Source organism: Phaenicophaeus curvirostris, chromosome 5 (assembly GCF_032191515.1).
Source record: "Phaenicophaeus curvirostris isolate KB17595 chromosome 5, BPBGC_Pcur_1.0, whole genome shotgun sequence".
NCBI classification, from domain to species: Eukaryota; Metazoa; Chordata; class Aves; order Cuculiformes; family Cuculidae; genus Phaenicophaeus; species Phaenicophaeus curvirostris.
Window position 1 is genome coordinate 17,756,291 of NC_091396.1, and position 20,687 is coordinate 17,776,977.

A 20,687-nucleotide genomic window follows, 5' to 3' on the forward strand; every position below is an offset into this window, starting at 1 on the left:
GACTGTAGCAAAAAAAAGGGTGTTCTCAGCACCTGCAATAAGAGTTTAATAAGAGCTCCAATTGAGTTTAAATTATTTTTGGCTCACTACTGGAACAGATCTTTAAGTGCTGCCAGCTTCTCACTCCAGCTTCCACTTCTACCATCCTCTAGCCAGCTAGGGCTTCCCAAGCTGCCTTGGTGGGGTGAACTGTGTTAATCCTGCTCCCTGTTCCCTGCTCTTTGCTGGAGATGGCAAACATCAAGAGCTTTGTAGCCTCCAGGAGGTTAATGGGATGCTGATCCTCCAGGGCTTTTGGCACTGTGAAAATCATCAGCATACTGGCATGAACTCAGCTGTCCTGCCATGGGAAGGACAAGCCACCAATACTAACCATGTGTCTTGAGCAGACGTCTTCCAAACAACGCTGTGGTCAGTAAGGTTGTGGGTAAACTCTCCATCAGTCGACCAGTGAAATGCCTCAAGCTTCCCTGCCACAGGGTTCTGTGACTGCTACTGGCCTGTCTCCAGTGTTACAGTGGCTCACATGAAGCAGGACCTGCTGTCACGGTCCCAGAGGTCCTCAGCCATTTGGTCTCTTACATATTATTGCAAGAAGAGCAAAGCTCTTGGGAAGGCAGGATTGAGAGAGATTTTCTCCAGGTTATTTTCTTTAAAGACAGTTTCATCTCTGAGGACTTGGGAAGACCCAATTCTGTAGTCCTGCTGTCAGCATTACATGGCCAAACCAAGCCATTAAGTGGTGGGAGGGCATCAAAATGTACAGACTTTGCAGGGACCAGGTGTCTGGAGGTGTGCATGCAAGAACAGCCTCCAGTCCCACAGCTGCCTTTGGGGAATCAGTGTTATTTTCCTATTCATTTACTGCCTCAATGACAAGACAAAAGCAGAGGAAAAAGAGCTAGAGAGGTCTGAATCTCTTCCTTTGATTTTGTCCTTTCAGAGATCACAATATTTTCATTCAACTCCCAGTCTGGGAAGGCAAAGGTGTCGGGCTGAAACATGGTGTGAGAGTGAACTCCGTCAAGAAGAATGAAGGGAAAGAAACAGAGTAGAAATCTTTTGGGTGCAGGCAAACAGGTGGGGGGAGTATCTAGTCTGTGAAGGCAGGGTGTCTGCAATCCTTGTAGCAATTAGATTTAATGGGACAGAAACGTTTCTCTCCTGCACGTTCCCTCCTCCTCTCAGCCCGAGGGGGAGAAAGGAGGGAGGTGGTGATAGGGAGGCGGAGGGGGGGAAGAGAAGATTTGAAAGAGTCTTTGACGTCAGCCTTGCCCTATAAAAACCTGGCAAGGAGCTGGGAAGCACAGAGCAGAGCTTCTGGAAGAGCAAAGATGCCAACCCCGAACATCTCCACCTCTGCAGCCAAAGGTTTCCGCAGGGCGGTGTCAGAGCTGGACTCCAAGCAAGCCGAGGCCATCATGGTAAGACAACCCTACCCCACTTCTTTCCCTCCCCATCCAAAAACTGCACAATCTCCTGTAGCTATAGGCAGAGGCAGGCAGGGATAGATGGATCAACACTGCCTTTGTGGGAGTTCCCTGACATGGGCACCTCCAGCCTCCAGGCTGGCAAAGGAAAATTACTGAAACAGTTCTCTCTACGTACTGGTACATGTAAAATGCAAACATTTAGGGGGATGAAAGCTTGAACTAATGCAACACTCCCACATCACCCCCCAGCCAAAAGCAAGGTAAATAAACTATAGACCTAAGGCAGGAATAACAAGGAATCCCCAGTGTGAAAGGCAATTTGAAAATTGTAATGCTCTCCTGATTTCAAGGCAATAAACTGCGGAGATTTCATCTGTTCCAGCATAATGAAAAAGTCTGTCTGTTCTTTCAGACAACATACGAGGCACAGGCAATTTAGTCCGTTTGCTCACTGTTGCTGAGTTCACAGTTTAATTTTCTCCCAGCACATCCTTCCTCCGTTTTGGTTCCCAGACCTTCCTTGATGTGGTCTCAGCCTGGGCTTAGCCCAGGGAATGCTGTAGATCTGTATGTGTCAGGGGAAGAAAAGAAAAATTTCCTGGTGACCCAACAAGTGCCTTTAGAAAGCCAAGCCTGGCCAACCCGTTGGACCGGCAGTAGGGACAGCGACATTTAACCTCCTAATCCAAATGCCAGAGCAGGCAGGAGGAGGCTGGAGACTCACAGCATGGGACAGTTCTGTGGGTCAGAGATGTGGTCAGGCTGTGGGTGATCCTGGAGGAGATAGAGCAGCCAGTGGCAGTGGGTGCACTGGGAGGGAACCCCATCAGTGTGCTTGGCAGGAAAAAATCTAGGAACTGAGCCTAGTTAGGGATCAGATGTGTTTGGCAGACGTCTGCAGGGTGACTCCAGCACACTGGTTGTAGAGCTTTCTATTTTCTTTCCCTACTCTTTTTTCCCCCACTCTCCTCTTAACCCTATATGGTGCTCTAACTTGGTAAAATCAGCCACTACATAGGCAGCAAGAGGTGTTTTGGAGAGTGGAGTGTGCTGGAAAGGAAGGGAAACATTTAGGAGAAAGCAAGTAAGCTTGCAAGTAAGCTTGCTTTCTCTAATAAGAGAAAATAAGGGAAGGATTCCCTCTATTACAACCATTTTCATTCTGGCAAAACAATGAACACTTAAATGGTTCTTGAAAACCCAGTATTTTCCAGGTTGCTCATCAAGTCAGTATGTAAGACACTCATCGCTGTCTGGAGAAGGGTTGAATGTCAGGTTATTACACACTCTGGGTCACTGCTTTGTGTTTGACAGAAGAATTCAGGTTCACCAGGTGTGCTGACAGGAGTGTGGCTACCTGCCTGGTGTGAGTGGCTGCTCCAGCCTGGGGTGGACATAAAACCTCAGTCTGCCTTTGCATACCTTTTTGAAGGGACGCAAAAAAAATGCTCAGAAAAAAATTTAAAAACTCATAGAACTTATCCCTATGAAGATTGCTTTGAAAGTGAGCTGCATGAAAGGCTTTGTCCTTTGCTCTTACCTAGCACAGGAGATCTCCACAATGCTGTCACTTATTTTGCTGACTTGTACCAGAGAAGAAGCATGACTCTGCATTTGAATGTGACAGCGTATGTCTCAGTCTCTCGTGGTGTCATCATGACCATGTGTGGTCAGCCACCCAGCCCCTGCCCAACACTGCACCAGCTCTGGCAGGTCTGAAGTGTTCCCTTGCCATTACCCTCCAGTGACCAGCACTCTGCTGCAGAAGAAACTGTGCAAACTGGAGGGAGAAAAAAGCCTTTGCAATCCCAGAACTCATCTACTCTGGCAGGTATATCACATATCAGCTGGGCCAGCCAAACTTCAAGCTCACACTGTGGAAAATTCTTTTGTTATGTTATCTAGTTTTCCTGCTGCTAATAGTTTTTACAAGACACCCAGGGTCTATAGCTGGAGCAGGGCTTGGATACTGGTGCACAAGCAGAACCAGGCACCAGGGAGCAGGTGGAGATAAACCAGCAGGAAGGAGCACTCATGAAAGCAGGAGTGGGATGTTGCTGTCCTCATGCTGCAGGGAGGGAAACAGCCTTTACAATCCTTCCTGCTTACTGCAAATAAAAATCTGGGAAAAAAAAGGCCAAATACTTTAACTCAGAGCACAGTGCTTTTTAATGACACTGCTTAGGCAGGACACTCTGAGGTGCAGCACAAAGAAGGACAAATGAACTAAACCTTCATAAGAGGTGCATGATCATATCAGACTCAGGCTCCAGTTAGGCAAATAAATGCTTTCCAAAATAAAATTAAACTTATTTCTGTAGCTATATGTGCACTCAGGGAGGTAGTTGGCAAGATGATTTGGAAATATCATGTAATGGCACCTTCCAAAGAAAGGAAAGCATTTATCACAAGAGATCGGTTTGGTTAGTTCATATCCCAGATTCCCAATTTCCAGCAAAAGGAGGTAATACCCCAATGAGAGTAAATGTGAGAGGCAGAGTAAAGGATGATAAGATGCAGAATGTGCAGCCAGTCAGCCTCCACCCAGCAGAGGAGACAGCAGGCAGGCAGCCCCCTTCCAGTGCTCTTCTACAGGGCAAAAGTCAGCCTTTTTCTTATTTTTTCATTTTTTTATTAATTTACCCACACAAAACATGCCAACATGGAGCTAAGCAGCTTCCAGGACCCCTCAACAGGGACCAAAATCTGCCTGCTCCTGCCTGCCAGGGGCCACCCAGTCCCAGCATGCAGATTTGACAGGTTGGGGCTGCCTCTCCCAGTGTAGCTTTCTGCACAGATCTTCTCACTGTTTAAACTCTTCCCAGTTGTATTTTAACCTGATTTACAACCTAAACATGGGGGTCTAATTTCCCTCCTCTCCCCTCTAGAAGTAAGCTCCTGCTGCACTTCTATGTATTTGGCACAATGTGATAAAATATCCTTAGTTAACACACAACCTGGCTTGGGACCACTGCAGAGCCGGGTTACTGTGGCTAGCACAAGGCTGTTTGCCCTGCTTATTGCAGGCACTTTAAAGTAAACATTGGCTTAACTTTAAACACAGTAGCAATATAAAACACACACTGAAAGTTAAGCACATCCTCATAAGCTTTAAAAAGTTATGGCTGAGGTTACTTATTAGATGCCTTCTCTCTTTTGGCATAAATATCACAAATGTAGACAAGCAGCAATATGCGCTTGTTTGCTAGAAGGCGTTTTTCTGTGCCACAAGGAAAAATGGAGTTGAGGAACAACAAATATAATTTCAGAGGAGTACCTTTATTAAAAAAGGACCAGATAGAAGCAGTCGGCTGGTGCCTAGATGTGCAGCATTTTTCAGGCTGCATTTAAAATGTCAGCTTTATACTACTAAAGCATCCAAGAGGATTTTCACAGGATGGTAGGCTTTGAAAACCAGAGAGAAAATAGTCTTAATAGTTGAACAGGCAATCTTTTTAAAAGGAAAACTTTCTCCAAATTTTTCACAAATTGGGGACGATACTGCTTGATTAGCATCTTTTCCAAACATTTTCAGTGCAATCAGAGAGGAAAACGCAGCCGGTCCCACTCTGTATGCAGGTGCTGGATGGTTTTATACACTGCTCCTTCCTCAGTGCTGCCCCACGTTTCTTTTAGCAAGTTCTGAGAGTTTATCATCTGGTTCAGACATTGAACACAGAAAACGGGAAACAGCTGAGGTGCCTCTAACTTGGAAATCTGGTTGTAAAAAGACCAAGTACAAATAAGTTAGTATATGAGCTATCTTAACCACAAAAGAAACAGCAGTGATGGAAATAGTTTGTAGCTCACTACAAATATAAATGAGTGACCTGACATGACCCCAGACAGAGACTTGTAGCATTTTAGGTGCAATTCCAAGTAACAGAATTTGCAGGAGTGTGTTGGGACAAAACAAATCTGCAGATCAGTGGAAGTAATTTATTTTCTGATGTATAAGGGTGTGGTTCTAATTACACTTCAATGGGCAAGTATCTCTTAATGTCAGAAGAAAACATCATATTGGATCCTGGGAGAAGTTTAGCTATGCTGCCCTGCCAATACACCTGCAAACAGTTAACTGGGCCAGGCCAAAGCTCTGGGCTTCAGCTGTCCCTCACAGACTGTCTTTTCTCAGATGACTTCACATTTATTTAAGGCCTCTCCACTTGAGTTAATGAGATACCTGAAAACTGCCTGAGATTGTTTCTGATTTTCATTTGTTGAAGAATACTGAAAAATATTGCTAGGGGAGGTGGGGGCAGTCCACTCTCTCATCAGGCTTTAAGGATATTTTACACAGAGGTTTCCTAAAGCTCCCCATTTCCAAAATTTCAGTTCTGAAGCTTCAGGCCTCATCACTGGAACTTCCTCTACAAAGTCAGGCAAGTCAGTCCAACTTTGCCCTTCTTCCTCAGCTGAGGCACATTTGTCACACCTCACCCAGCTACCAGGGATGCCTCTGATCACCTCTACAACTCTATCAGAAGTGTTATTCATTTCTGTTCTGCCTTCAGTCTCCACGGTTCATTGGTAGACGTCAAAGCCTCATTGAAGATGCCAGGAAGGAAAGAGAGGCTGCAGCAGCAGCAGCCACTGATGACACAGAGTCTACAGAGACCATAGTCTTTGAGGAGAAGGATGGGAAAGCCATGCTGAACCTCTTCTTCATGCTCAAGGGATCCAAGACTTCACCACTGTCCCGTGTATTTAAAGTATTTGAGGTGAGTACCTAACCTATTTTACTGGACTCAAGAAATACACTACACATTTCATGGCTGTTCTGCAAGTCAACTAAAGAAGACCCAGATGAGGTCTGTCTACTGTCAGTTATCAGTTAATTGTCAGATCTCTGCACAAGTCATGCTTTGCTCATGTCCCTGTGTGTCCTCACTGTCCATGACTAGGAATGAGCCATACTTCTTTTTGGTAGGGCTGTTAAAATCTGGACTTAACTTTGCTTACTTTCTGGATCAAAAAACACAGTTTCACATCACACCTACAATCCACACCCTTGTGGCTTGTAGCATACTTTGACGGCCCCTTCCACTGCTCAGCACTTCAACTTCATGTGTAGGGCTTTGATCCCACCTCCAAAACACATCGTATGTCTTATATGACTACAGACCAAACCTGCCTCACTTATGGGTCAAGGCTTGGGCAGTCTCTGAATGGCATTGCCACACTGATCCTTGGTCAAAGAGTTGCAGGAACAACTTTACTCTGGGTGTAAAACCAGCATATTGATTTCAAAATGAACTCCCTACTTCAGGGATGAATTTGATTCAGATGTTAAAGGTTCTGTTGATTCCCCCCAGATATGCACCCTTTAACTGGCTTTAATACCAAAGAAAACTGATAACTAATTGAAGTTTTTCCCCCTAGCCAGCAATATAACATTGCTTTATCTAGGATCTAAGTACCATGAATGGAAAGACTGAGATAAGTACTGTTTAAACAGTAATCAAAATGCAACAATGTGCATTTATATAGTACATTTTCATCCAGAAAGATGAAAATTGTTTTGTAAACTGAGGATCTGTGATACATTTTATCTGTAGTAGTTTAATTTCATTGACTTCATCAGGGAGAGGAGAGGACAATTTGTTCCTATTAATCAGTCACATGGGTTGTAAAGGGGCCTCTGGAGGCCACCAGTCCAACCTTCCGCTCAGAGCAGGTCTGGTCACAGCAGATTGCTTGGGGCCATGTTTGTTTCATTTTAAATATCACCAAAGCAGAGAATCCACAGGTTCCTTAGACTTCTTGAGCAGTGTTTGACTGCCTCCATGGTGAAAAGCTTTTTCTCTTTTCTTTTTTTCCTTTGATGTTCTTGCTTCCATCTTGACCCCATTGCCTTATGTCCTCCCACTGCACACTTCTGAGACAAACCTCTGTCTCTTTGCTTTACACCTTCCCACCATGTACTAGTGGACAGTGTTCTAATCTCTCCCGTCCCTTCACTTCTTAAGGCTGAAGAAATCCAATTCCCTCAGTCTTTCTTCATATAACATTGTGCTCCAGCCCCTCCAAGCTGCTTGGCCTCCATCCACTGTACCTGCTACAGCACATCAATGTCTTTCTTCTATGGGACATGGTACTCCAGATGTGGTCTCCTTCATCTCAGACAGAGAGGAGAAATCACTTTGCTTGACCTGTTGTCTTCAGTCTTGTTATTGCAATTCAGATTGTGATTAGCCTTTCTCATCACAAGGGCATGCTGCTAGGTCATATATTAATACATGCAATAATTATATAACATCCTGTTCCCCAGGAAATGCAACTACTTCTGGGGTAAATCTAGATCTCCAGCAAAACTATACAGCAACACCACTACCTCACAACTGTAAATATATAAAGATGTGTTTGAGGGATAAGTATTTCCTCAAAATTATAGGGCATTCTAGCTATTCATTGCCCATGCAGTACTATCTCTGATAATCCTATGAAAATTGTTGGAGATCTTCAGCAATTACAAAACATCTTGCACCTCCTCTATGAGGACTATTACAAGAAAATCTGTTTTCTCTAGGTGACATACAGTTCTTGGCTCAAGACCAAAAGAATCCCTAAGTCAAACTTATTGCCATGCATGGTGTCACCATCGTAGATATGTACAGCTGCCAGATAAGTCATGAGAAATAAATCATTGTAACCTTCCAAATGCAATACACTGCTTAGTGAGTATGAAACATGGAAGTGTACCAAGTACCATCTTGTACTTGGTAGATTTTACATTACACTGCATTTAAAGTGTACAGTTTAAACAATGTTTAAAATATCAAGCAAGAAGCAGAGGCAGCTTTTGTTAAAATATCATTTCTTTCTTCCTTGAGCAATTTACTTGCTGTGCCCGGAGCTCTTCTGGGGGAAAAAAAAGGAAAAAACAAAAGGAGGGGGGGTTGGGGATGGGGAGAGATTTAAATATAATAAAAAGCCAAGCATGTCAAGCCACAACAGAAGAAGATTCATTTCCAAAATCCCTCTGGCAATGCAGGTAGAAGATATGAAAGCAGACGGGCATAATGACATTTGCTTCATCATGAACCAGGCTGCAGGGAAGCTGGTTTCGCTCTGCTGTATGTGTTACATGCAGCCAAAGCATAGCTAATGCAATCACAGCTGTCAGATTATTGCAAAGGTATTGATTGTTTAGGAGACAATGTAATAGTGAAGTTGGTAGGTACATTCGAAAACACAGTCCTCAATTTAATTTACCTGTGGCATTGCATCTGTTCCTTCTCATCTTTCTGCCTCTGATTAACAAAAGAAATCATGTCCCTTTCTCTACCAAAGATCTCGCAGAGTCATTGGAAAGGTTGGGTCGTTACACAGAAATGTGTTCTTGAACTGCTAGTGTTCACTGAGCTAAAGAAAACGTCCGCAAATCTAACAGGACTCTTTGGAAGAGTATAGACTCCATCTTGACTCCTTCTAAGTCTTCGAGGGAGGTCAGTTCTGATGAGTAGCTCAAATGATAACAGTTCTGATGAGCCCCAAATTAACGCTGCTGCAGACTGGGTAGGACTCGCCCCGCTGGTTCAGCACCATGGCCAGTGCCGCCCCAGCCGCCCTTTGGGCATCACCGCCAACCCCCCCCAAACCAGCAAAACCCTCCTGCGTCCTCAGTGGGAGATTAAAGGAAAGGGGGTCACGGGACATGACATTTTGCCAGATCATTTTCCCCTCTTGATATGATCCTCTTTGCCACTGTGGATGTCTTCCGTTGATAGCTATTAACTAGTCTCACTGCTTGTCTGTTCAGAAGGAAAACCTGTGGAATTCATGGATAAGTGTGTTTATCCCAGTGGGGTGGGTTGGGGAAGAAGAAGAAAGCAAGTGAGACTCCCTCCCAAGAGTTTCCATATGGACATCTTTGGGAAGTACCAGCAGGTGTTTCAGGTGTTATTTAATGGTTTTGTTCTCATTTTCCATGTCCCAAAAGACATTTGAAGCTAAAATTCACCATCTGGAGACCAGGCTTAGCCGAAAGCCCCGTGAAGGGACTGCTGAACTGGAGTACTTCGTGCGCTGTGAAGTACACAGCTCTGACCTCAATACTTTCATTAGCTCCATCAAGAGGGTAGCAGAAGATGTGAGGACCACTAAGGAAGACAAATGTAAGGAACTTACAAACTGTTTCAGTTTTGTGGAGAGGTTGAGCTGTAGAAACAGGGTGGAGACTGTTATTCCCAAAAAAAAGGGAAGGGCTACTGTGTGCTCAACTTGAGCAAAACACTGCCTCTGGGACACTTGAATCCTGAAAGACGCTTCCCTCCTTGGCCGTTTCTCAACAGACTCCTGAGCCCATAGCCCATTCTTCTGGGCCAGATAAAAAAAAAAAACAAAAAACCACAGAAATAGAACATGGAGTTTCATGTTTTGTTCACACCTCTCCAACAAAGTACTCCATCCCTACTCCTTTTTAATATTACAATTGTAAGGTTGTTTACTACCTGTGTGTCAGGAACACTGTACATATTCATCACTAAACTACCCATGATGTCCTGTTCTAAAGAGAGGGTGATTCTTACTGTAAAATATCCCTAGAGGTTTGCAGTGATCACTCCTACAATCAGTTGAGCCTCTGGATTTATATTCAATGTAAAGCCTGGAATCTTTAAGCAAAATCCAATTTTCATCTTCTTTAGTTTTGTTAAAAAATACTCTGTTGAGAGATAGGCATGGAAGTCATGAGACAGAGATAATGGCATTAGACCTAACTCTAGAACAGGAGTGTGGAGGGTGTGGGACTACTTTCCAGAAGGCACAGCTGTGTCATGTGGTGTAGTGTGTGCACATTTTATACACCAAGTCAGATGTATGTTATTCAGCTTCACAATCCCTTCTTCATTTCTGCATCTAGTTTTTATCTTTCTCTTTCCCCACAGTTCACTGGTTTCCCAGAAAAATCTGTGAATTAGACAAATGCCACCATTTGGTCACCAAGTTTGACCCTGACTTGGATCTGGATCACCCGGTGAGTTAGTCTTTTGGGGCACATCCTCACTTTGAAATCCTGAGCTTTCCTTCAGAAGCAGGGAGATGAAGAACACTTATTAGTGAAGCTGATCAGGGAACTGTGGTGCAATCACCAGCATGAAAAAAGTTGAATTTCCAGCTGAAGTTGAATTTCAGTGTGAAGTTTTAGTTACTGATTAAAACTCCTGTCTGTGTTCGTATCTGTCACCACAGGGCTACTCTGACCAAGTATATCGCCAGAGAAGGAAATCGATAGCAGAAATTGCTTTTCAGTATAAGCAGTAAGTGTCTTTCCTAACATCCATGCAGGCATTATGCCATGTCAATACAACCTGTTGGGAAGTCATTGTGCTACCTGCATGAGAATTCTTATGTTTTGTCTTCCCATTCACCCTTGCCAGCTCTTTTTGTGTGTCTCTTCTCTATGTATTCCAGTTTCTTCTTCATTAAATAATGTCTGTGGCCATTAATTCATACATTGATAAAACCAAATTAAACCTCCGGCATGACAAAACCCACACATAATTCCTTCAGACCTCAAACTTCATTTCAAAATCTCTCATCTCCTTTAGAATGACATCTAGTCTGAACTTCAGTGTTTCAAATGCTGTAAAAGCTACCATGTGCTGAGAAAATTTCTTTCAACGACTCATTATCTTAGCTGTGAAAAAATGTAGATTTTCTTTCTAAACTGAACTTTGGTAGCTTTAACTTTCACCCACTGGATCATTCTTGCCTTTCATCTGCTAGATTGAATTCTGCTATCAGATTTTTTTCTTTTTCTTTTTTTTTTTCTGCTATGAGGGTATTCATAGAATACGTTGTTCACCTCTTTACTCTAATAAATTAAATAGATTCCAGTAATGGTCTCATCATTTTCTTATATAGATTTAAGACTATCTCTTGTACTCCTACTTAATACTCCTGTAATACTGTGATATACAGTGATACCACTCAGCCTCTTCATCGCAACATCAAACAGAGCTCTAATACTCAGCTGGGTTTGTGAAATATTTCCTAGATCCTATTTGGTAACACTGCCTTCCACTGTAGCATCTCCCTTTCCAAGCAAGACTTTAAATGTAGATTTCTGTAGTGAGCCATGCTGAGAGTAGGCTATGGAAATTGCATGGGTCACTGTCTTGAGCTACCCCTGCAACTGGTGTGATCCCAGCATGGCTTTCTGCTCTGCTAGGCTTCATGTTCTTTGCAGATTTTGCAAAGACAGTTTATCCTGTACTAGTACTAAAAGCACTGAAAGTCACTGCGCCAGCAAGAGAGTCTTGAGGGGCACAGGAGGAAATAGTTTCTAAGATGATGCATCCATTTAAGATGTTTTCTTTCACATCTGATCTCCAGGTTAGCATTTATGAGCCACTGTGAGCATCCCTTCAGGCTGTTAATAGAACAATAACTATGTGTTACCACTGTAATATGTGAATACCTCATTCAAATAAAGAAGGGAATACAATGGTTAATTGTGATGCAGAAAAGGCAAAAGTGTCAGTCATCTTTGATTCCCACTTATATTAACATTAAGATCTTTTCTTGCCATCCTGAATCTTACTGACAATACATTTTTCTGAAGTTCAAATGCTTCTATTTTTTATTATTGATTGCTTTTATTTTTTATTATTGGTTGCTTTTATTTCCCAGGCACTGATTCATTCTTTGAACCACCATTTCCCTGCAGTTCAGGCACATGAAATTAATTTCTTTTCACACAAAGTTTCCATTTTTCCCAGTGGAAAACATTTTTTTCTCTGAAAAGTATTATGCCTGCTATCTTTTGCTCATTCCTTGTTCATTTATAACCTAATATATACATTAATTCTTTTCTCTGTGTCCATGTATATGTTGCACCTGTACAAATGACCCAGTACCAAGGCTTTGTCTTTCCTGTCACGCTTTTGTTTAGTTTAAAGAAGATTAATCAACATCATGCAGAGCTTCTCCAAAGTGCTCAAAGGGTGGAGGAGTCTGGTTTTCACTCTGCTGCCATCAATAACACTGCATTTACCTTGCAGCGGGGACCCAATCCCTCGTGTGGAGTACACGGCAGAGGAGATCGCTACCTGGTGAGCAATGATTTAATCTATGAACTCCAGTGGTTTCATCAGTAGAGGCTGGGAATCAAAAAATAAATGTTACGGTGTGACCTCTTGGAAATGTATCAAGAGTGCAAGCATCCTACTTAATGGTTTGTTATAAAACCTGGTAACCCATAGCATGGTGTTTTATGGTAGGGATTGCACTCAGGAGTGGAAGCTGTCTCAAAACCTGTGATGCTCTGCTGCCTCCTCTCTTGGGGCTACACCAAGAGCACTTTCATGCTGCAGCCTTCAGGAGTTACTCCAAAAGACCCTCCCACGTAGATAATTCAGAGTCCCACTTCTCCAACAGGACATGGATTAGAAGCAGCCTCCGAAAAAAAGGCTAGTTATCATAGCTGCAGAAAGGAGCACGAGGTCCATGGTGATATCTGCAGGGTACCTTGCTGGCTTCTCTTAGGAAAAACTTCCTTTGATTATGAGCATTTCCAGGAGTGTCATTGCAGGACTTTTTATAAAATCCTCTGACCTTCAGGGTCAAAAATGGGTCTGTGCAGATACAAATGCTGATTTGACAGTCTCATTTGAATGTGCGTGTATATGTTTAAATGCCTTGATCAATGCATACAGAACTTAACCTTAGTGGTGGAGAAAGGCTGAAGGACAAGAAATCTAGAGGCATTAGTCCATGGTAGGGCAGAAGGCACACCAAGCCACTGATCATCTGCCACCTCTCATCCTGAAGGAAGGAGGTGTACAGCACCCTGAAGAGTCTCTACCCCACCCATGCCTGCAAGGAATACCTTGAAGCTTTCAGTCTACTGGAGAAATTCTGTGGCTACAATGAGAACAATATTCCTCAGCTGGAGGAGGTATCCCGCTTTCTGAAAGGTGTGTGCAAGCCTGGGGGACCTAGGCTGAGGGTCTGCCAAGTCTCCAGCGTGGTAGTGGCAGTTACAGCCAGGAAACACAGACCTGAAGGAGGAGAATGCGAGCTGAAATTTGGGAGGAGAGCTGGTGAAGGGTTTTGCACTGCCCATAGAGGACAGGGGTAGACCCCAGGCAGAGGGAGCTGCGGGTAACAGTGGTGGGCTGCAGCTGAAGGTCAAATGATCCCATTGATCACCTAAAGAATAGATGTTGCTCCTTAGAGAAAAAAGATTAGGCTTGGCACAGCAGAAGCCCTTTAGTTTCTAGCACTGATGTTTTTGCTGTCTGTGCTGGGAATACAGCCCATGGGCCATGCACACTCAAAAAGACAGTATGCATTGTTTCAGAGAGGACTGGCTTCCAGCTCCGGCCAGTGGCTGGCTTGCTATCAGCGCGGGATTTCCTCGCCAGCCTGGCCTTTCGTGTCTTCCAGTGCACGCAGTACATCCGCCATGCATCCTCGCCCATGCACTCCCCTGAGCCGTGAGTATCACCTGGATGAGACAGTCTACCCTGCCCAGACATCCCACCTGGCCGGCAATTAGTCTTTCTCTCTAACCAGCAAACTCTAGCTGCTGCTGACCACATTTTCCTCCTTTCCCCCTGGGCATTGGCAGGGATTGCTGTCATGAGCTGCTGGGGCACGTTCCGATGCTGGCTGACAAGACATTTGCCCAGTTCTCTCAGGTAAGGTCTGCAGCACTGACCCCACAAGGGCAGGGCGTGAGGTGGGAACCCTAACTGACCCCAGTCTTGCCACCTAAACCCTACTTGTTTCAGGATTTATTTACGAAACATAGTGACAGATTGAGAAACCTAATACAGAGTAAAAATATCAGATGCTGTAGAAAAGCATTTTTAGTCTGAGCATGGTGAAGCCCCAGCAGATGCATGGCAGTGCAGGACAACAATATCTGTTTTCTCAGGACAATAAGACAGAACAATGCACGCATAAGGGCCTCAGATCAAATCTATCTTGATGCTCCCTCCTTCCCTTCTCTTCCCAGGACATTGGGCTGGCATCTCTGGGAGCAACTGACGAAGAAATTGAGAAACTTGCAACAGTAAGTTTTTCTCTTTACTGGATGGGGGCCCCAATTCCTCCAGCAGCACTTCTGTGGAACTGGTCCAGCATGTTCTTCCCAGATCTGCAGGCTCAGAGTCCCTACCTGTGCTGCTCCAGCCCTGCTCTTTCATGATGACTATGCAGAGCACAGATCAGTTAAAGAGCAGAGCTTGCCTGCATATTAACCCAATTTCTTCAGGCATCAGAATATCATCAAGCAATCACATTTCTAACAGCAGCACTGCTGGGACTCATTGGGATGGGATTAAATTACATCCACTTCCTTTGACTCTCCCTTGGCAAAGTGACCCATCCAAGGGCACCAAACGGCAGCACCATGCTGTGTCCGGGTGCGCAGGGGACCAGCCCCAGGACACATTTTCTACCTGTCCCAGTCTGGCAGCAGCTTAGCTTAGCATTTTGCCCTGTCAGCTATGGGTGTAGGGTAAGGAGAGGGGACAAAGTGCCAGGTGCCCATTCCTCTTAACAACCACATCATCTGGCCACAGGGCAAGGACTCAGAAGTGACAGGGAGACCAAGATGAGGAGCTGTGTCTGCTATGCAATTTTCTTTTTCCTTTCACAGCTTTACTGGTTTACAGTGGAATTTGGGCTTTGCAGACAGAACGGGATAGTCAAAGCCTATGGAGCTGGCCTCCTATCTTCCTACGGGGAGCTCATAGTAAGTCCCAGCATAACTTGCCTCACTACTCGCTGTACAGCAAAAACCTTCTTCCCCTGTATAGCTTTAATGACTTTATCTGATCTGTTCTCCACCTCTGTCTATTACATATGAGCTCTACGATCTTCTTAATTTTATGCTGACTTTCTTTTGTTGTGCCCATAGCACTCCTTGTCAGATGAACCAGAGGTGCGGGACTTTGACCCTGATGCTGCTGCTGTTCAGCCCTACCAGGACCAGAACTACCAGTCTGTATATTTTGTGTCTGAGAGTTTCAGCGATGCCAAAAATAAACTGAGGTAGGACTGGGCAGTGAAAGAGACCCAAACAGGAGGAAATGAAGCTGAAATATACTGAAACAGGGCTTGACACCATGGCTGCTTTCAGCTCCAGGTCTCAGATGTACTCTAGAAACTGCTGTCAGGCCTTTAAAAGTAAAGTGATTTTAAACCCTTTAACATCTGCCTGATAGAGGAAAACTTTGCCTACACCTAGGGAGCCTGTCCACACACACTAGGCTGCTTTAAAAAAACACAAAACAAAACAAAAAACCGGTTGTTTCTTAGTGAGTTATTTCCTTGCATTTAAAAAGGCAAAATACATCACATACACAGGTCAGATTAGGCTAGAGGGATTTTGACAGTGACAGGCACTGTAAATGATCCTCTTTAAAGAGCTCAGAGACCACACATGCATTACTCTATAAGGTGAAAACACTAAAACTCTTTTTTTTTCATTACTGGCAGCTTCCACCATGAACCTTATTATCAAGAAAAGCCTCTTTCCCATAAAGAAAACTTTCCACCAGTTTTCTAGGATGTACAGATGCCTCCCAATGCCCTTCCAGGCACCCATGTTGTAGTTGTACGATTCAAAAAGGTGTCAAGTGAACACACCTGCATTAGGGGGCAGGTTTCTAACCATTAGCAGCTGTGCTATGAGTTATCGCTGTGGCTGATGGCAATATTCAGTGAGGTGAGACAGTCCTTGCCCAGGAGGGCTCGGGGCATGAGCTAAGCTGTACCTTTTAAGAGGCGGATAATGTGAGTATGCGGAAAGCCCCTCTGTTTGCAATTAGTTTTGTTTCCATGCAAGTACCAGCCTGCCGCCTGGCCCTATCTGGAGCTGGTGGTGTTCTCCCCGACTCCCTCGATTCAGATTTAGGCTTCCTCATGGCACCTGAGAAAGAAATGCGCCGCCCCGAGCCCTGCGCCAGATCAGACCCACAGTAGCCACAAGAGGGTACCCTAAGCTAAGCAATTCAGGAGCGAAAGGGTGAAGCCTCAGCAGAGGCAAGGAGCAAGCCTGTTGCGAGTGCTGCTTGTCCCCACATCTTCCCAGGCCTTTCCAGAATAACATCATAACCTAAATACAGATTCAAAGTTCCATATTTACACAGCCACTAAAGAGAAACAAAATGTACAAATCTTAGCATAGGAGATGAACATGAGTAGCTTTGGGGAAACCTTTACCTTGACTGGTTTTGCTTAAATGTGTGCTTGTCCAATTGAATGGTAGCAACAAGGTCTTGCTCTTGACAGGTACCAGGCAAAGTCAGGCTTATCACTGAGATCTAGACTCCATTTGGCTTTGGGTACAACGATGCAATTTTGCTCTGCTGCCTGGCTCTGGTGACACTGTCCCCATTCCTTGTCCAGGATTGATCCACTGACTGTCAAATCTAGCCTTAATAAGGCTTGCAGCTAGTTCCTCCCTCCCCGAGTAGGGATTAGTCTATAAATTAATGTCAGAGAGGATTTAGGAATGTAATACTGTAATACCACAGGCTTTCCCTGCAATTAGCTTCTCAATCTCCTTGACAATCTTGAAAAAAAAAAGAAAAAGAAAAAGAAATGGAAGTAGAAGGTGTCTGGTGATGGCCATGGAGGTGGCCAGTTCAGTGCACCCTCCAGTTGTATGCAATAGTATGTGTTGAGTCCATAGAAACCTGCACTCAAACTCATGGTCTTCCTTGCTGAACAAAAGGAATCTGAACTACTACTACAGCTCTATGGAGCTGGAAAGGTTGGAAACAGAGCTTTCATGATAACCTAGAAAATGTGCCTAAAGTAAGCACTAACCTGTTGTGATCTGGGTGGCTGGTGATGGGTAGGAGGCAGACTCAGGACCCATTTCTTGTACCAAGCTCTCTGCAACCTTTCTTTGCAGGAGCTATGCGGCACACATCAAGCGGCCCTTCTCAGTGAAATATGAGCCCTACACCCACAGCATCGAGCTTCTGGACAGCCCTCAGACGATCTGTCACTCCCTGGAGAGCGTAAGGGATGAGCTTCACTCTCTGATTAACGCGCTCAATGTTATCAGTTAATACGAGAACTGGCCTCTTTCCTTCCCCTCTTCCCCTGGCAGCCCCAGAATGGCCTGCTCCACCCTCACCTAACTCCCAGCTGATAGCTCCTGCCTGTCTTCTCTAAACACTTGCACCACTGCCTGTCACCATGCGACCCCAACAGCTTTCCAGTTTTGTATGTAGGGCCAAGTCGGAGGAGGGCAGGGGGACCGACACAAGGCCTGCTGATGTCTTGGGTAGCTTTTCTACTGACGGCTGGAAGAGGCTTAGCACAGACCAAAAGCTTGGCTAAACTACAAAATTGAAGTCAAGAGCTGTGTACTAGGCTCCTGGAAACAACGAAGAGGAGAAAAGCTGCTTTATTATTTTAAAAAAAAGAAATGAAGAGAGAGAAAGAAAAAGAATCTATTTTTTTTGCAGTTTGAGAGAATAAATTAATCTGCTTTTTTAGCTCCAAAGCAACTCTTATAGAAACTACATGAGGGACCCTTAATCCCCACCATCTTCTGTGGTTTTGCAGCCCCATACATTTGGGAGATGAAGAAGTGCTCTAGCTTTTCTGCCTGAACCAACCCTGTGAATTTTGCAATTTAAGCTCCCAGCCTCTCCTTAGCTTCTCACACAGAGGGATGCTTGGGCATGAACCCCTGAGCTGCACCACCCCACAAGGCTGCAGCAACCACTGTAGGTCCCCTGAACTTCTAAACTGACTGAAGCCAGGAGTTGCCTGCCTGGCATAAAGCAGCCCTGATCTACTTGCATCCTCCCCACCACAAGCACCATAGAGCAAGCCCTGGCTACCCTGGACCAGAGTGTGGGCATCCCCTTCAAGCCTTCTTTTAAAAGCTCCCACAGCAGGGAGTGCTCAAGGTCCTAGCTGCCATTGTTCATAGCAGATAAGAGTCACAGCTATTGATGTTCCTGCATGCTGATGGCCTTAGGCAGCCTCTTGGTGTCCTGAGTTTATTGGTTTTGCAGACTGACTGAGTGGAGGCACTGGTGTCCCAAACTCGCCAGCCCTTGGGAAGATTTCACACATTTCTGCTTTTTCTGTCTGTTGCACAGGTACAGCATCATCTTATTCTTAGATATTCCAATATCACTGTCACCTGAAGTATCTCAGGTGTGAAACTAATGGTACTGCTGGCCATTGCTGAGAAAGGTAACATATGGTTAGGATGCTCAAACCCAGTTTCATCCGGCTTTCACTGTGATATTAATGGCTTAGTCTGACCCAAAGCTCTCAGTTTTCCTCCCCCTACTTTTGCCTTTCTTATCTTCTTGCAGGCTGTCTCATAACTTAGCGGTTTGCTCAGAAGTTTGGCCCAAGGTTATGCAGCTGTGCAGTATCAGAGCTGGGCTTGAGATGCGTGGAGGCAGCTCAACAGCTGTGGGGGACAGCAAAGGGGAGAATTACATGTAGTTGTTTGCATTATAACATTTCTGTACAGACTTTTACTTTCCTTATCCACTATTCATGATTTTTATAATTTCCTCTGTAAAGAAATGCAAGGCTTAGCAATTAAGTTTTAGCTATTAGGTGTAAGTATCCTCCAATACTTATACATACCATCGCTTTCCAATGTTATTTTTACTATAGCTCAGTCATAATAGTTTACAACTCATTACATTTTATCCCAGTTCAGACCTTCACATACATATGCTTAACCCCCAGCTCTCTCAAATTTTAACTACTTAGCTACTGAGAGCACTTAATCTCCCACCTGCTTCAATCCCTCCTTTTTGTTTCCTTTCTTATTTTACCCCCCTCCTAAACTGTTTAAAAGAACACCACTGAAATCAGCTGTTCAACACCAGGGCTATCTGCTTCTCCTCAAGTTGTTCCTCCTCAGAGGACTGTCCCTCCCATAAATAAATAAAACTGAGTTCACCCAGTTATTGTAATTTTAGAACACTTTTTCCAAAGTTTCAGCTATGATTGCCCAATCTGGGTGGATCCAGATCTTGAGCTGTAATTCTCAAGGCTCCCTTAAGAGCTGTAACAATTTTTAATTTGGGTTCTTAAGTTATTACTGTTAGATTAGGTAGCTGGAGAAAGCTATGCAAGACTAAGCCAGGTTAGGTCATAGGTTAGCTATCTAGCCATGAAAATTTTATTGGTGACTCCAGTAAAACAGACTAAAGTAAAGAAAATAAGAGTTCCGAACAGGCAAGATGCAACTACGAACCCTATACAGTTAATCCACAGTTTATGGCCTTGTCAGCATTATCAGTGCCATGTTACTGGCAGGTAACAGCAATGATACTACGGGCTTCTGTTCCACCTCTCCTTTGGGAGACTCCGGCTCCTGGGCTAATGTCTGTGAGTGCAGTGAGGATGCTGCAAACCCCACAGCAAAGCCGGGCTCCTGATCAGGAACAAGCAGGGAGTTTCCATGGAGGCATTTGCTTTCTAGTCTGGCCTTGAAAGGTCTGTAGGTCTCCAAAGCACTTCACAATCATTACTTGCTTCATTAAATGTCTAAAATTAATGCAATTTATAAAAAGACTAAAGCTATTAAAATGGAGTGAAAATCCAAGTTAAATACCCTTGCAACTTCAGTAGCCTTCAACTCCCCTGCCTTGCCTTAGAGTTTGCATTGCTGCTCTGTGACTCTGTCAGCTGTTGCTTATTTGAGGAGCTGTAGTAAAATCTGTTGCCTGACAAAAATAGAAAATAAGCAAAACTTCGAGCATAAAACAGCCCTGTTAGTATGCAAGCATATAAACAGATCTACTATAGCCACACAGGGGGTAAACAACATGCAGCCTGCACCCCATTGCTTCCAAGAGATGGAGTTGCGCTGGGAACTACTGTGAGTGCCAGGCTCAGGCTGAACAGGTGCCAGAGGTTCCTCTGTGGAGCATTTTGTGTGTCAAATTCATAGAATCATAGAATTATAAAATCATAGAATCAGAAAATCATACAATCATAGGATAGTTTGGGTTGGAAGGGACCTTAAAGATCATCTAGTTCCAACCCACCTGCCATGGGCAGGGACACCTCCCACTACATCAAACTGCCCAAGTCCCCATTCAACCTGGCCCTGAACACCTCCAGGGATGGGGCAGCCACAGCTTCCCTTGGCAGCCTGTTCCAGTGTCTCACTACTCTCGTAGTGAAGAAATTAATCTTGTTGTAATATCTTAGGGTCCTCGACACAGAGCCACCCAGGAATGGGCTATCCAAACAATACATGTTAGGGTTGTAAACCAGTCCCTGACCTGTCATTGC

The 20,687-nt window shown here is 44.4% G+C and overlaps 2 protein-coding genes across 2 annotated transcripts in view; one reads left to right on the top strand and one right to left on the bottom strand.

Moving 5' to 3' along the window:
* Nucleotides 1-20,687, bottom strand: part of CD81 (CD81 molecule) — a 420,468-nt gene that overhangs the window by 146,201 nt on the left and 253,580 nt on the right. The gene's annotated exons all lie outside the window — the stretch shown is intronic.
* TH (tyrosine hydroxylase) lies at nucleotides 1,279-19,691 on the top strand. The gene is made up of 13 exons (XM_069857740.1): nucleotides 1,279-1,424; nucleotides 5,948-6,154; nucleotides 9,376-9,550; nucleotides 10,322-10,410; nucleotides 10,626-10,693; nucleotides 12,440-12,490; nucleotides 13,209-13,354; nucleotides 13,741-13,876; nucleotides 14,011-14,080; nucleotides 14,401-14,457; nucleotides 15,046-15,141; nucleotides 15,307-15,440; nucleotides 17,311-19,691. The coding sequence occupies exons 1-13, from the start codon at nucleotides 1,335-1,337 to the stop codon at nucleotides 17,468-17,470; spliced, it is 1,479 nt and encodes a 492-aa protein (XP_069713841.1). The 5' UTR covers nucleotides 1,279-1,334; the 3' UTR covers nucleotides 17,471-19,691.